The sequence below is a fragment of the Ovis aries genome, chromosome 1, assembly GCF_016772045.2.
Source record: "Ovis aries strain OAR_USU_Benz2616 breed Rambouillet chromosome 1, ARS-UI_Ramb_v3.0, whole genome shotgun sequence".
NCBI lineage: Eukaryota > Metazoa > Chordata > Mammalia > Artiodactyla > Bovidae > Ovis > Ovis aries.
Window position 1 is genome coordinate 253362398 of NC_056054.1, and position 18167 is coordinate 253380564.

At 35.6% G+C, this 18167-nt stretch overlaps 1 protein-coding gene across 3 annotated transcripts in view; it reads left to right on the forward strand.

Annotated features, from left to right (window-relative positions):
* Window positions 1-18167, forward strand: part of STAG1 (STAG1 cohesin complex component) — a 469514-nt gene that overhangs the window by 284546 nt on the left and 166801 nt on the right. For 2 of the 3 annotated variants that reach the window (XM_060395498.1, XM_012102945.4), the window contains exon 7: window positions 4882-5086. In XM_060395498.1, the coding sequence (XP_060251481.1) occupies window positions 4882-5086 (205 nt within the window). Of the gene's footprint in view, window positions 1-4881; window positions 5087-6773; window positions 6897-18167 lie in introns of those variants that run through there. The other variant, XM_060395501.1, reaches the window with a different exon arrangement.

Here is an 18167-nt window from a genome sequence, read left to right on the forward strand (position 1 = left end):
TTGTTAAATTATATTTACATTCCTCGGAAAGATAATTTCATCAGTGATGCTGTATACTTCATATTTGGTCACAGTAGGTAGCTCATAATGTCAGGTTGCCCACTTATTATTCTAATTAAGCACTTGTTTAATTTAAGGTAATAACTCTTGAATCTTTTTGTGAAACTGCTTTTCCCTTTTTAAGTCTCAAATTATTTGGCACTTTATTAACATTTTGCTTATGTCAACTTGCCTCTTAATGGTTTTAGCATCCATTGACAGCGTGTTCCAGAAATTTTGTATGTATTTTGACTGTAGATAGCAGTGTGGTATGCTGTCTAAAAATAGAATATTCTCTATCAATCATTTACGAACTAGAGGGTGTCATTCTCTTCTTACGGAGAAGGCAATGGCAACCCACTCCAGTACTCTTGCCTGGCAAATCCCATGGATGAAGGAGCCTGGTGTGCTGCCTTCTCTGGGGTTGCACAAAGTCAGACACGACTGAAACGACTTAGCAGTAGCAGCAGTCTCTTCTTAGGGGGTATACTAATTAGGCATTCTTAAAAGTGTTATGCCTTCTGCAGGAGTCAGGGAGTAAAGAATTATTTGTTTCCTGTTGTGAGGAAACAGGTTCCACCCAGAAACAGAAAGTCATTTTTGTCCATTATTCACTTCAGTAGATTTTATTTCTTCAATTTTCAAATATTCATCACATCCCTCCCATTTTGTCTGTCATTATTGTTAGTATATTAAATGGTCTCTCCCCTCACACTTTTGGTTTTGGATTGACTGCAGTGGAGAGTCACCTTTGCTCTATTTCCTTCACCTTTTCCTCTATTTTTCACATTGGAACCAAAAATAAATTTTTAAAGCTCATAGCTGTTGATGAACATCCTTCAGTTCAGTTCAGTTGCTCAGTCGTGTCCGACTCTTTGCGACCCCGTGGACTACAGCACGCCAATCCTCCCTGTCCATCACCAACTCCCGGAGTTTACTCATGTCCATTGAGTTGGTGATGCCATCCAATCATCTCAACCTCTGATGTCCCCTTCTCCTCCTGCCTTCAGTCTTTCCCAGCATCAGGGTCTTTTCAAATGAATCAGCTCTTCGCATCAGGTGGCTAAAGCATTAGAGTTTCAGCCTCAGCATCAGTCCTTCCAGTGAATATTCAGGACTGATTTCCTTTAGGCTGGACTGGTTGGATCTCCTTGGAGTCCAAGGGACTCTCAAGAGTCTTCTCCAACACCACAGTTCAAAAGCATCAGTTCTTCCGCGCTCAGCTTTCTAACTCTCACAGTTAGAGAGTCATAATCTAACTTTCACATCCATACATGACTACTGGAAAAACTATAGCTTTTACCACATGGACCTTTGTTGGCAAAGTAATGTCTCTGCTTTTTAATTCAGTGACCACCTGTTTTCTCCAAAGTAAAGTTTGGCTTCCTTACCTTTCTTTGATCCAACCCCATCTTTCTTCTTGGTTATAGAATCCAATTTAGATTCCAAAGTTAAAGCAGTTCTCTCCTCCCATTGTTGTACTTTTGTTTATAGGCCTTTGCTATTGTGATTACCTAGGAAAGGTGTTGACCCTGTTTTCCCTATCCAGTTGCTTCTGCAGAGAATTGACATTTTTTCCTAGTACTAAATACCCTTGTCACATTCCTATTATTGTATTTAATTCTTTTACAGTTTAATGTGTTCATCTTATCAATTAGTTTATTTAGGGGATTGGAGAAATGGGGAGAAGTTGATAAAAGAGTTTAAATTTCCACTTACAAGATGAATAAGTTCTAATGATTTAATGTACGGCAATAGTACGTGTTGCATACTTAAAACTTGCTAAGAGAGAAGATCTTAAATCTTATGTCACACATATAAAAAGTAATGGGATGGAGGTGTTACCTAATTGAGTGGTGATAAGCTTTGCAATATATGTGTATTAAATCAACATGTTGTATAACTTAAACTTACACAGAGTCATATATCAATTATATCTCAATAAAAGTGTAAAAAAAAAAAATAGAGAGTAGAAATTCTTAGAAGAGTATCCTTGTTCTGGTTGTATGCCTGAGGACCTGGTACAGTGCCAGAGCTATTTGTTGCTTAATAAATGGTATGAAAAGATAAATGAGTGGGTGGATGGATAGTTTCTCCAAATAGTTGTTTGCAGATCATTGTTTTAAGCAATAGTGGTACATAGCCTCAGGCAAAGTCTATTGAAATTAGGTAACCAAAAGCTAGGTTTTACCAAATAGGTGAACTTTTTTATAACATTGTCCATCAGCTGGGTAAAAAATCAAATTATTCTTAGAAACTGTTTTATCTCTTTAAATATTTTAATTTGTGACCACATTGCGTTCTCAAATACCAAAGTCTTAGGAATTAGGCAGTTAGCCTTCCACCTCTGCTAACTGCATGAGTTCTGCCTTGCAGTGCACCTTTTACCTTTTAAGATTCTTAATATAATCCCAGTTAGAAGCTTACAATCTTCTAGTTCTCATTGTTGACTCTTGTCTCTGAAGCTTCACACCCTTACCTACCCACACCCATCAGTGTTCCCAGAACTTCCAAAATAGGCATTTTCATTTTTTGTCTCTCATTTGGCAGCAAAAACAGAGTTTTTCTCCTTTGGAAGAGTATTCACTAGACAGCCTTTCTGTCCTCCAAAGCTACTGGAGTAAACCAGATGACGCTCCATTGTAGAATAGAGAATATGTGGATTTACAAACCCAGAACCAGAGGAGACTTGTAGCTGTGTGATCTGGGACAGGTTCTTTAGAACTTATTTTTCTCATCTTTATAGGTACTATAGGATTCTTTTTTTCTACTCTTCTCCTAGCTGTAGTGGGTTTTTGCTGTGCCATGATGGTGAATCTCTGGCCCTCCCCCACAAGATTAAGGTTTCTGGCTTTTTTGGGAGAAAGGTCTAGAGAAGTGAGCTGTACGTCTTACCTTGCCCATAGCAATTGAGGATCATCCTCTCTGGCCTGCATCAAAATAGGTTCTGTCTTTTCTGTTGTCTCAGGCTTTTATTACCTGGTTGAAACCTATGGTCAGCTGATAAAAAGAGATTTTGAGTGAGTGTGAATTCCTTGTCATTCTGCACTGACAAGCCTCCTGATGAAAGTGAAAGAGGAGAGTGAAAAAGTTTGCTTAAAGCTCAACATTCAGAAAACTTAGATCATGACATCTGGTCCTATTCCTTCATGAGAAATAGATAGAGAAACAGTGGCAGACTTTATTTGGGTGGCGGCAGGGGCTCCAAAATCACTGCAGATGGTGGCTGCAGCCATGAAATTAAAAGATGCTTACTCCTTGGTAGGAAAGTTACGACCAGCCTAGGCAGCATATTAAAAAGGAAAGACATTTCTTTGTCAACAAAGGTCTGTCTAGTGAAGGCTATGGTTTTGCCAGTAGTCATGTATGGAAGTGTAAGTTGGAATGTAAAAAAAAACTTAGCATGGAAAAATTGATGCTTTTGAACTCTGGTGTTAGAGAGGACTCTTGAGAGTCCCATGGACTCCAAGGAGACCCAACCAGTCCATCTTAAAGAAGATGAGTCCTGAGTGTTCATTGCAAGGACTGATGTTGAAGCTGAAACTCCAGTACTTTGGCCACCTGATGTGAAGAGCTGACTCATTTGAAAAGACCCTGATACTGGACAAGACTGAAGGTGGGAGAAGAAGGGAATGATAGAGGATGAGATGGTTGAATGGCATCACCGACTCAACGGACATGAGTTTGAGTAAACTCCAGAAGTTGGTGATGGACAGGGAGGCTGTTGTGCTGCAGTCCATAGGATCACAGAGTCGACACAACTGAGCGACTGACCTGAACTGAACTGATCGAGCTTAGTATCCCATGTAGTACTCATGTAATACCAAAATAAACTCTCTTTGCGGGGTATTTAACTTAAGTGCCAAGCTTTCCCCTTCTTTCTGTTCAAGGCTGTTGAGATTCTTTGAGATTCTTTGTTGTTGTAATTATCAAAGTACTCTTTCATGGGACACCAACAGAGCTCAAGACCTCATTTGTGTCCAAATTTCCTAGCCGCATTTTGGCCTGTAAAAAACAAATAGCCACAAATTGAGAATAGTCTGATAACGAAGTTCACAGAATTTCTCACTCTCTGCCTTGTGAATTTCCATTTCTCCACCAAAATGTTTTAGGCTAGAGTGAGAAACCTCTGCTGGATTCAGCTGTCAGTTTTGTATTTTAAATAAGATGACACAATCTGGTGATACCAAGAGCCCATGGTAACCGGCTTTTTCTTGGAAAAGTTAATAAATTCAGTGCATAAACTATAGAGTTAAATGAAAGTTCATAGCAGAGTTAGAAGAAGTAGGGTTGAAATTTCATATGTGGGAAGTTAGTTATACTTTTGAAATGCTTAACTCTTTAAAGTGTCTTATTTAATATAATTGAAAGGTGCTGTTACACATATCATGATTAGTTTGATCTGAATTCAGTAGCAAATAATCCTTTCTAGTTAAACTTTTTTTTTTCTTCTTTACTTTAAATTACCTCAACTAGTTCCCAAGTACAACAAAACTTAAACTATTATTTTGAATGAATGGCTTAGAATAATGAATTAAATACCGGTTGTGACCCCACGGACTGCAGCCTACCAGGTTCCTTTGTCCATAGCATTTTCCAGGCAAGAGTACTGGAGTGGGTTTCCAGGGCCTTTTCCGAATAACAATTTTGAACTTACTAACAATTATTCATTTGGGGCAGATCAAAACAAGCAAAAAGGAGAAAGCCATCATGTACCTCTTGATATCTGTCCACATATACTTTGAGAAAAAGTGTTCCTTTTCCAGTAGGAGGAAAAAAGAAATCAAACTGGATATCATATATTATATTTAATATGTTATTTTTTCTTTTTATCCCTTTTAGGACAGTGGTGATTATCCCCTTACCATGCCTGGACCTCAGTGGAAAAAATTTCGTTCAAACTTTTGTGAATTTATTGGAGTCCTGATTCGACAGTGTCAATATAGCATAATTTATGATGAGTATATGATGGACACAGTAATCTCGCTTTTGACTGGTTTGTCAGACTCCCAGGTCAGAGCTTTTAGGCATACAAGTACTCTTGCTGGTAAGTAACTAACGCTTTATTTCCTTTTCATTTAGTTTTGTTAAATATATTCCATTCCAGTTAAGCTTTATTTAGATTAAATATTAATTTAAATTAATTACTTTGCTCTTGAAAAACACAATTTTTCTCCAAAATTTGCATGAATGGTTTGTATTCTCTGTTGAAGTAAAATGTGTGCTTATTTTAATAACTGACATTTGTTAGTCTTGAGAATGAAAATTGAAATTTTCTGATGAACGTTACCAAATCTCTTTCTGAATGTATAGTTATTTTCTTGCATTTTTATTTTATAACCAAATAAGTTGTAGGGGTCCAGCAGGCCATATTCTTTGATAAAACCAAATAATAGTTGAAATTCCAAATTCACAGGTTTTTTCCTACTTAATTACATGGTTTCATTGTTACTATACATAAATATGTAAATATTTGTTTATATATATATATATTTTTTAAAGAGTTCCATCTAATTGTAATAGGTAATTGTGACCTAGTAGGATTCTTTCTATTCCTAGTGGTATAATAACTTAAATGTAGTGTTTCTAAAATCAGTTGAAGTAGGTAGACTAAGTCCTGAGGAACTGATAGATTCTCATTTTCCCTTTTGCTTCTGTTTTAGAATTATCTATGTAACTTCTGAGTCAAGTATATTCATTTTCCCCTTGTTTTCCTCTAACAAGATAATTTTGTTAATTTAGCTGTTCTGAATTTTTCAACGATTTAAACTGTGTTTACCTACAATGACTAAATGACTATTCTTTTTCTCTTATATATATGTGCATGTTTATAAAGAAACTGTGTTTGCATAAACATATATTTAAATATTCCCAAATTACATCCCTTTTAGTAGCAATATCTGACTATATTCAACTTACACACAGTACCATGACAAAAATGAGATTTAAGAGTGTCCCTTTCCTATTTATTTGGTAAAGAGGCAGATCTTTTACTTAATTTTATCTTTTTTATAAAGGTAAAATCACAGTTTATTGTTGAAAAAATTTTCTGTATGGAACAAACATCAAGTACATTTTATTCTGTGTTTTGGGAGACTTTGTACCAAGTTGTAGCTTTTTTGACAAGGTACTATAAATATACTACTTATTACTTAAAAGTTCCCTGATACTATATATTTTTTCTAATTTCATGACTTTTATTATTTTCTGCCCTTTATATGTACTTTTTTCTTTTCTTTATATTTTCTATTTACTTTTCAATCTGTCATTCTTCTGTCTGTGTACAGCAATTCCCTTTTATTTAGCTATTTTTCAGATGCATTGTACCAAGAAAAATAGGAGATTAATGTTAAGTTTATCCTTATTTTTCAAAAGCTAACCTATTTTTCAAGTTATTCTCAAATTTACTTCAGAATACTATGGTAATTTCTCTGTGTACATTAATGAACATGTCTTCCAAAGTTCAGTTTCATAAAAAGTGAGATACCAGTCCTACCCTTCAACAAAGTGTGGAAATCTTGCTGAGAATTTAATTCCAGGCTGGATGATAATTTCCATCTTTTCAAGGATTATTTTCTTTTCATCTTTAATCTCTTCTCTGGTTCTCCTCCCCCACCCCCTTTTTTTTTCTTTTATGGTATGTGTATGAGGGATAGATTTAAAGATAATCATTTTTATTCACTTTGCAGGACGAGTCTTGGGGACTAGATAAAATGGGCAGGAACATTTAATCCTCTGCTTCAAAGACTATGTGCATGGACAGTTACAAGGCAGTTATGGCCAGATATGATTATCGGCTTTGGAATAAAATGCTCCTTGACATTGCTTATATCTTAGCTGAGAAGAGAGACAATCAGGTTAGTTGTTTTCTAGGGTACAGACAAGATAAGTTTTAGAGCTTCATAAGTCATCAGAGTGATCTTATCAGTAGTACTTTTAATCTGTTTACCAATATCCCGTTTTCTTGTTGTTAATTAATAGTGTGTCCCAATTTGTTAGTGTTTATGCATTGCATTTAATTGTATATTTTGCCACATTTTTATTAAAATTTTTCATCATTTTGTAGTTTTTCAGGTTTGTCTATTCTCCAGGTAGAAGTAGTTTCATTTTCCATTAGTGATAAACTGAACTTTGCCTTTTATTTTTGGAATTCTTTTTACCATTAAATTGAAACAGACTGTTAACATAACTGTTAACCATTAAATTGAAACAGACTGTTAACATAACTGTAAAAAATAACAGATTTTATATTATATTTTCCTTATTTTTTTCTATTCTTTTAATTGTACTTGTAAAGCATACTCTCTTGTTTTTCTGATTTATCTTCAATAAAGAAGCTTACTTTGTAGTAAACTTTTCATTAACAATCTTCATAGTTACGTGCCTTTGTTGTCAAGGTACATAGATAAATAGATAGCTAAATAGTTAAGACATATTAGAACATAGTTTGTGGAATTAATATATATAAGTAATATTTTAGTGGATTTACAATCTGAGATTGGCCATATTTTCTTTCTCCAATTTCATGAAATTTTCATGAAAAAATGTTTTTCTCCTCCAGGTCAAAAATTAAGTAGGATTCCCTTTGTTTTACCACTTTGTTCTTTGGTATTATAAAGATAATTCTACTCTCAAAGGATCTATTTTTCAGATTTATATTATACTCAGTCATTGCTGTTATAATCTCTGACAGTACTTTAGAAATTGACTTTAAAATTTTGTTAGATGGCAAGATGAGTAATGTTGGCTTACCTTTTTTATTTTTTGCTTTTCTCTCACCTACATAATTTTCTACATTAGAAATAGATTAATAATGACTGTGTCGCTTCTAAGGTAAAAATGCTAATTTGAACAAAGAAGGATTAACCGTACAGAATTTTATTAATAGCAACATGATGATTGGTTCTGTTCTATTTTTTCTAAAATGAATTATGAAAAAATTAGAAAATATGGTTAAAATCATCATATGATAGGTGCCCTCATTATGCTGGAAGGTTATCATTATTTAACAATAATGGATGCCTCTCAGACTCTTGGAGAAGTAAACATTTCTTTTATATCTCATTGTTTAACATCATTATGTTGGTATATGATTGATTTTTATATTGATGTATGATTTGTTATTGATTAGCACTTTTTACCAAGTCAGCATCTCTGGACTTTTACTGAGGCAAGACAAGCTATATGAAATTTCTTTGTTCTCCTGTCATAGACAAAAATAATTTTATCTCAGTAAATTGATCTTTTCTTTGGCTTTCAGTTGCTGAAACCATATAATATAGGGTTCATAGAATGGGTTTTGAACGAGATTGTCTGAATACATATCCTTTTCTGCGTTTTACTAATTGGGTAATTTTGACAAGTCCATAATTTATTTGGCCTCACTTTCTTCATATGCAAAATGGGAAGTTGATAACTATCTCATTAAAAGAAATTAGGAAAGCATGAATGATACCTGACATTTAGTAAACTAGTGCTATTATTCTGTAACTACAAAAAATGCCAGTAGGATTTGCAGCATTTCCCTTCATTCATGTCTTTTTCCCTCAGAATTTATTGAACACCTACTATTTTAGTAATAGAAGACATTATAGATGGGGAAATCAGAAACAAACATGTAAATACACAGATCTTTCAAAAACTATTATTAGGAAAACTAACAGTATGCACTTTAATTTTATTTGTCTTTTGGCTCTTCAGTGCCAAATTCTGTTTATTAAGTTCAGTAGCTATTTTATGACTCTTAACCAAATTGTATATGAATTTCTATATGGTAGACTTCTGGTATTCTAGGATTAGTGCCCAATAATTGACCAAATAATACAAGTGCCATGTAACTGTATACATAAAATATAGTAAACTTTTTAAATGTAATTTTCTCTTTCAAATCAAAATATAGATAATTAGAGTAATGAAGAAGTATCATTTTCTTAGAATTATCTCTTATTTTCTATCACCAGGTATGAAAATTAGTTTTCTTTGGGGAGCTAGGAAGTTACGATTTTTAAAATCATTTTATAAGCATGTCCTTTCTATATCAACTTAGTGACTTTGGGCAAGTTATTTAACTTTGGTGCCTTACTGTCCTCATCTGTATAGTATTAATATAAATAGTCCCATTTTATTAGGAGTGTTGTGAGGCTTAAATGAAATAATTTGTGTTAAATGTTTTCTGTATACAAGTCATTCAGTGTCTGATGTTATAATTATGATATAATGACAAAGCTTGCTTGGTTTGACTCTAAAGCAGGCAGAGAAACTGAGAAAATCTAGATTTTCCATGAGTGCTTTCATATTACACATGTAAACATTTTCTGTAGATATAAAATTACACATACAACTTAACAAATTCAGAAAAGGAGAAAACTACAAAAGTAAAAATCAGCCATAATCATACCACTTCTTAATTTTGCCATGACATGTTGGTGTTTCTAGTTTTTTCCTCATATACATATAAGAATTTTTTATTTTTAAACAAATAATAGGATATTATCAATTTTGTGGAATGCGTTTTCTGTGCTTTAAATTTTTATAATTACGTTTAATATAGCAGCCTCATCTTCTAAAATCTAGATGTCCTTTAACTACTGTAGCTTTTTTGCCATTATTTGGATCCTTTGTCTTCTGTTGGATCTCCTACCTTTTGCCTTGGCTTTTTTTTTTTTTAATTTAGCCTCTTCTTTTTGGGTAGCATGTCTTTTGATAGCTTCTTGAGAAAAAGAGCATTGGGAAAGTATATATTTTAGATTTTACATATCTGAGAAATACATTATATTCTTATGTTTAGTTTGCCCAGTACAGAATTCATCAGTGAAGATTTTCATGAGAATTTTTCATCTTGTTTCCAAATTTCCCATTCATTACTCTCCGCTGAATATATTTTACTTGGATGTTAATCTGTTGAATCAGTCCTAAGTTTCTTGTTATTTCTTTTTCAGTTTTCATTCCTTACTTTTTGTTCACTTTGCTTGTATTTCTTCAACTTTATTGAGGTAATTTTCATTATCTTTTTAAATCTTCTAAGAGTCCTTTTCCATTCTCCATGTCGTTTTTTAACATTATCATGGATGTAACATTTTCTCTTATCTCTTTGACAGTGTTATTACTCAAAAGTTTTGTTTTTGGTTTTTTTTTGGTGCCCCATTCTGACCTCTTTTTCAATTCTCTTTTATGAGTTTCTTTCATGGGAAGCTTTCCTTAAGTATCTGTTGGCTCTCTAGTCATTGTTAACAATGAGACACTAAAGAACTGATTGCCTGTGTGTGTGTTGTGTTTGACAGGCAGTGGCAATGACTTTAACCTTTTTGGTGATCATCATTGTCGGGTGGTCCTGTGGTCACTTACCGTTTTCATTATGAACCATAAAGGGTTGGTGTTGATAATTCTTTTCCCTGGGGAAGTTCAGCTCCTTTGTAGAAGGATCTTTCAGTCTCAGGTCTGGTTGCTGTCTACCATTTGGGAGTTATACAGGGTGAAGGAGCACCTAGGGCACTCTGCAATTCACATATATCCCTCCTCTGTATCTGATGAATCCAAATCTCTTGTTTATGTTCTTTAGGGAATAAACTTTTTTAACTTCTAAGATGAGTTTGTGTTGGAGAAATTACATGACTGCCTTGGTTCAAGTAGAGATTTAATTGCTTATTATACAGACTTTGAAATGCTCCTGTTTTTAGACCTTATTTCACTCCATCTTCTGTAAAAGCCAGTACTTCTCCAATTCCTTAATGCTTCTGGTTTCTACAGAGTAAAACTGCTTTGTTTTTGTCTTTTTTCTTTAAATAGAGTTGTCAAGCTTTTTTGACCATTTAGTTTGATTTGAATACTTCATCCATCTGCTTTTCATATACATATATTAACATATTATGGTTTGGCATTCCAAGTGTTTTTCTGGATTTATTGGGGATGAAAATTGTTTTCTCATTATTTTGGTTGGATTTTTAAGAGATAAAAGATTTATTAAATATTCTTTGTAAAGTGGAAGCTTGTAAACCTTTTTTTAAAAAATAAGTATTTTAAAACTAATGAAGAAACATGATTACAATGGAATACTCTTCAGCCTTAAAAAAATAATGAAGTAATGCCATTTACAGCAACATGGGTAGACCTAGTGATCAGAAAGACATATGGTATGTGATGCACATGAGCTTATTTAGAAAGCAGAAACAGACTCACATACAGAAGAAATTTATGATTGGGAATGGGAGTGGGGGATAAATTAGGAGTTTGAGATTTGCAGATACAAGCTACTATATATAAAACAGACAACAAGGTTATACTGTATAGCACAGAGAATTATATTTACTATCCTGTAAACATTATATAAAATATATTATGTAAACATACATAATATATTTTATATGTAAAATGTAAAATAATGGATTTTATATGTAAAAATAAAATATTATGGAAAAGAATATGTATGTATGTGCATAGCTGAATCACTTTCCTGTACACTAGAAACTAACATCAGAGAAGGCAATGGCACCCCACTCCAGTACTCTTGCCTGGAAAATCCCATGAACGGAGGATCCTGGTGGGCTGCAGTCCATGGGGTCACTGAGAGTTGGACACGACTCAGTGACTTCCCTTTCACTTTTCACTTTCATGCATGGAGAAGGAAATGGCAACCCACTCCAGTGTCCTTGCCTGGAGAATCGCAGGGACAGTGGAGCCTGGTGGCCTGCTGTCTGTGGGGTCGCACAGAGTCGGACACGACTGAAGCGACTTAGCAGCAGCAGCAGCAGCAGCAGCAGAAACTAACATGGTAAATCAATGATACTTCAATTTTTAAAACAGGAAGATAATCTTATCTCTCTTTAAAATTTAGTTTTGTCCCAATATCAAACATTTTAGAGTTTGCAGTAATATTTTTCAAAAGTGTAGTAGGTATCACTAAATTTAAGGGCAGATTTTTAGTTTTCATTTTTATATTTAAGAAAACATAATTGCAAATTGTTGAATAATGATTAAATGGCCAGTGTCCATAATCTTAATTTCAGCCATCCTATTTGTTGATACCTTTTGTCCCTGTTTTTGTTTTATATGTTCCCAGCTCCAGTATTATTTTTCCTCTGCTAGGCTGTTTAATTCCTGATCCTCTTTGTTTAGTGCTCTTAATGTCTTTACTTCCTCCACTTTCCTAGCTTAATTCTGTTACCCAGATTAATTATAATCATGTCCTTCTCATGAAGGACTCTTAACATCCTTGCCTATTTGCCCTCTATTGTATCGCTTAGGAAAACCTCATATTATCACCTGCTCCATAATTGCACCAATGGAGTTGAAAGTGAGTGTAGAAAAACAAATAATGACTGGGCTTTTTACATTTTTCTCTCATTTCTACCTAGCAATCCTATTACAGTATTTTATGTCATGGATATTGCTTTCTTCTAATATTATTTCATACCTTCTCCTCAAACCTGTAATGTCTGCTGTCCTCTTTTCTTCACACTTGGCTGATTATAGGAACAGAATAGAATCCTTCAAGGATTAAGTTTGCTTGTTTTAGCTGTATCTGTATACATATACTCTGCCTTTTCTCTTATGAGGGTGCTATCTACCTAAGATCAATCCTTGTACTTGTGCAGTGGATCTAATCCCTGTTCACTACCTCAAGAAGTTCTCTCTCTCTCAGGCTTCAATTTCCCCACACCCTTTATCATTATATTGTATGCTGTAACAGCCCTTATCTTTTAGAAACACTTTGTATCAGTTACGGCTCTTCAGAAACAGAACCACTGGAAAATATACTTTGTTACTTGCTTATTTATTTGCATAATACAACCATTAAGCTATGTAGTGTGTGTGTGTATATGTGTATATATATATATATGTGTGTGTGTGTGTATATATATATATATATATATATATATATATATATTCTAAGACAGAAAGATTTCTTTTAGTGAATGACACACACAGTTTTGGAGCGGGCTATTTTAAAATCTGTAGGGCAGACCTACAGGGAAGGCAGGAGTTGTACAGTCTTGAAGGAGAAATTGCTTCTCCAGAACCCCTCTGTTTTCGCCCGTAAGGTATTCAGCTGATTGGATGAGGCCACCACATTATTGAGGATAGTCTCCTTTACTTATAGATGTTAAGTTTATCTACAAAATAACTTCGCAGTAACACCTGGATTACTGTTTGTTTAAATAACTGGATACCATAGCCTAGCCAGAAAGCAGTGTCTGACTTTATTTTTCTGGGCTCCAAAATCACTGCAGATGGTGACTGCAGCCATGAAATTAAAAGACGCTTACTCCTTGGAAGGAAAGTTATGACCAACCTAGATAGCATATTCAAAAGCAGAGACATTACTTTGCCTTTACAAAGGTCTATCTAGTCAAGGCTATGGTTTTTCCAATAGTCATGTATGGATGCGAGAGTTGGACTATAAAGAAAGCTGAGCACTGAAGAGTTGATGCTTTTGAATTGTGGTGTCGGAGAATACTCTTGAGAGTCTACTCTTGAGAGTCCCTTGGACTGCAGGGAGATCCAACCAGTCCATCCTAAAGGAGATCATTCCTGGGTGCTATTGGAAGGACTGATGCTGAAGCTGAAACTCCAGTACTTTGGCCACCTGATGCTAAGAGCTGACTCTAGAAAAGACCCTGATGCTGGGAAATATTGGGGGCAGGAGGAGAAGGGGATGACAGAGTATGAGATGGTTGGATGGCATCACAGTGGACATGGGTTTGGGTGGACTCCAGGAGTTGGTGATGGACAGGGAGGCCTGGCATGCTGCAGTTCATGGGGTCACAAAGAGTCGGACATGACTGAGTGACTGAACTGAACTGATAGCCTAGCTAAGTTGATACCTAATACTGACCATCCCACCATCCCTTGTTTCCACATGCTCCTTAGCTACATTCCTATTTTTCTCCTTTTCTTTATAGCAAATGTCAAAGAATCATTTCTGTTTACTGTCTCTACTCACTCTCCTCTTACTCTCTTTAAACCCACTCAAGCAGGGTTTTTATCTCTACCTCTTCACTGCCTTTGCTCTTGTTGAGGTTGGCAGTTACCTTCTTAGTGTCCTAATCACTGGGCAGTTCCATTGTTACCTTTCTCTCTCTTGAAAGACATAGCTACTTCTTCCTTCTTAAAATGCTATTTTGATGGATCTTAGAAAGCTAAGCTGTAAATACTGAATTATTTGAGGACTCAATCTAAAGATCTTTTCATTCTTGTATATCTTTATTCACTCCTCAGTGAATAAAGTGAAAACAAATTCCATGTCTTTATTATTTCTACTAGAAAATAATTATGGTAGGAGAGTAATGCTGTCATTTGATTTAAAATTCCAGATTTATAAATGTTATATGGTAAAATGTCACTCTTCTACCTGTGGCTCTCAGGCAACAAATACGCTTCTCTGGATGCATCCAAAATTTCCTGTTTCTAATATATCTTTCCAATGATATTTTATGAATATGATAATAAATGCATATTTAGTGAGAGGCAGTATGGTATAGTGGTTAAAAGCTTCGACCGTGGAGCATGATGGCTGCAATCAAATTATATCTCTGCCAGCTACTGGCTGTGTAATTTCCAAATCTCTAATCTGTACCTCAGATTTCTCTTATATAAGAAAGAAATAATTATAGTACTTGATAGAGTTATGAGGTACAAATGAATAAGTGTGTAAAAGAGCTTAGAAGACTGGCATATCATAATAAATAATGCATTCCTTCTTTATGCATAAATGATAATATAATATACACACTGACAATCATCTTTTTTTCCTCCATTAACAAGTGTATCGGTAGACTTCTTTTTAGCATACAAATCATGCCTCATTTGTTTCCAGTGACTAAATTGTAGCTCATTGAATCAATATGACATCCAGTTTAATAGCTTTAGAAACTAGTATTTTGATGATGATGTATATATGTTAACCATCTCCACTTGTTGTTTAGTTGCTAAGTCGTGTCCATCTCCTTTTGCAATCCCATGGACTGAGGCCCACCAGGCTTCTCTGTCCATGGGATTTCCATGCAAGACTACTATAACATCTGGAAATTTCCTTCTCCAGATGATCTTCCTGACCCAGGGATCGAATCTGCACCTTCTACCTTGGCAGGCGGGTTCTTTACCACTGAGCCATGTGGAAAGCCCTGTTTCCACTTAGATACTTAATAAGCACAAGACTTTCCAATTTCCCTTGCATTTGCTGTTTCTCTAATTTCCTATATTATCATATTCTTTCAGCTTTACCTTGGAAATATATTTCGGATCTGATTTTCTCTCTACCTCTTGCTGCCACTCTAATCAAAGCCAGAATTGCTTTACTGAGTTGCTTAAGGCCAAAAACTTGAGAATCAGCTTAATAAGGTTTTGACAAACTATGTGCAGCTCTTTTTCAGTGTTCTATTTGGTCTTCCTTCTTCCACCTTTACTCCTCTATAAATGTTCACACAGCATTTTAAAAAATAAATCAGGCTATTTCTCACCCACACCAAAATTTCCAGTGAGTCAGTCATATCTCCTTTAGATTTCATTCTTGTGTTCTAACTAGTTCCTAGTAAAACTCTTGTAACCTGGCCTTTTCATTTCCTCCTCAGCCTTGTCTCTCTCTTGCTTATTTCTATGCTTCAGCCACACTAAATATGTTGCTCTTTTTATGAACAGTTTACCTCATAACCTTTGGACCTTTTATTCCTTTTCCCTGGGACACAATTCTGTTATAAAATCTTGTTCATCACCTCAGTTTATGCTTAATTATGAGCCCTTCAGAGAAGCCTAGCTAGCTTGTTTGCTCTCTGTCCTTTTTTGTTGTTGTTTTCAGTTGCTCATTCATGTCCAACTCTTTGTGACCCTGTGAACTGTAGCACACTAGGCTTCCCTGTCCTTTCCTGTCTCCAGGAGTTTGCTCAAACTTATGTTCATTGAATTGATGATGTCATCCATATCTCATCCTCTTTTGCCCCCTTCTCCTGCCGTCAGTGTTTCCCAGCATCAGGGCCTTTTCCAATGAATTGGCTCTTCACGTCAGGTGGCCAGAGTATTGGAGCTTCACCATTTGTCCTTCCAATGAATATTCAGGATTGATTTCCTTTAGGATTGACTGGTTTGAACTCCTTGCTATCCAAGGGTCTCTCAAGAATCTTCTCTAGCACCACAATTTGAAAGCATCAATTCTTTGGCACTCAGCCTTCTTTATGTTAAGCTCTCACATCCGTATACATGACTGCTAGAAAAACCATAGCTTTGACTATGCATACCTTAGTTGGAAAAGTGATGTGTCTGCTTTTTAATACACTGCCTAGGTTTGTCATACCTTTTCTTCCAAGGAGCAAGCGTCTTTTAATTTCATGGCTGCATTCACTGTCTACAGTGATTTTGGAGCCCAAGAAAATAGTCTGCCACTATTTTTCCATTCCATTTTTCCCTATCTATTTGCCATGAAGTGATGAGACCGGATGCCATGATCCTCGTTTCTTGAATGTTGAGTTTTAAGCCAGCTTTTTCACTCTCCTTCAAATTCATCAAGAGGCTCTTTAGTTCCTCTTCACTTTCTGCCATTAGTATGGTATCATCTACATATCTGAGGTTATTGATATTTCTCCTGGCAATCTGCATGATATACTTTGCATACAAGTTAAATAAGCAGAGTGATAATATATATAGCCTTGACGTATTCCTTTACCAGTTTTGAACTGGTCAGTTCAAAATTGTTGATTCTAATCTAATCTAATTAGTCCGGTTCTAACTGTTGCTTCTTGACCTGCATACAGGTTTCTCAGGAGCCAAGTAAGGTGGTATGGTATTCCCATCTCTTTAAGAATTTTCCAGTTTGTTGTGATCCACACAGTCAAAGGCTTTAGTGTAGTCAATGAAGTAGAAGATATTTTTCTGAAATTCCCTTGGTTTTTCTATGATGCAGTGAAGGTTGGCAATTTGATCTCTGGTTCCTTTGCTTTTTCTGAATCCAGCTTTTTTTCTGTAATTTCTTACTTTATGTACTGTTGAAGCTTCAGCTCAGTTGTGTCCGACTCTTTGTGCCCCATGGACTGCAGCACACCAGGCCTCCCTGTCCATCACCAACTCCCGGAGTCTACTCAAACTCAGATCCATTGAGTCGAGGATGCCATCCAGCTATCTCATCCTCTGTCATCCTGTTCTTCTCATGCCTTCAATCTTTCCCAGCATCAGAGTCTTTTCAGTTGAGTCAGCTCTTCACAACAGTTGACCAAAGTATTGGAGTTTCAGCATCAACATCAGTCCTTCCAGTGAATAGCCAGGACTGCTTTCCTTTAGGATAAACTGGTTGGATCTCCTTGCAGGCCAAGAGGCTCTGAAGACTCTTCCAACACCACAGTTCAAAAGCATCAATTCTTCTGCGCTCAGCTTTCTTTATAGTCCACCTCTCACATCCATACATGACTACTGGAAAACCATAGCCTTGACTAGATGGACCTTTGTTGGCAAAGTAATGTGTCTGCTTTTTAATGTGCTGTCTAGGTTGGTCATAACTTTCCTTCCAAGGAGTAAGTGTCTTTTAATTTTATGGCTGCAGTCACTATCTGCAGTGATTTTAGAGCCCAAAAATATAAAGTCTGACACTGTTTCCATGGTTTCTCCATCTATTTGCCATGAAGTGATGGGACCAAATGCCCCGATCTTTGTTTTCTGACTGTTGAGCTTTAAGCCAACTTATTTGCTCTCCTTTTTCACTTTCATCAAGAGGCTCTTTAGTTCTTCACTTTCTGCCATAAGGGTGGTGTCATCTGCATACCTGAGGTTATTGATATTTCTCCTGACAATCTTGATTCCAGCTTGTGCTTCATCTAGCCCAGCATTTCCCATGATGTACTCTGCATATGTTAAATAAGCAGGGTGACAATATACAGCCTTGACGTACTCCTTTTCCTATTTGGAACCAGTCTGTTGTTCCATGTCCAGTTCTAACTGTTGCTTCCTGACCTGCATATAGGTTTCTCAAGAGGCAGGTCAGGTGGTCTGGTATTCCCATCTCTTTCAGCATTTTCCACAGTTGACTGTGATCCACACAGTCAAAGGCTTTGGCATAGTCAAAGAATTTTGCACATTACCTTGCTTGCATATGAAACGAGTCCAGTTGTGTTCTGTCCTTTTTACCATACTTTATTTTTCTTAACCATATT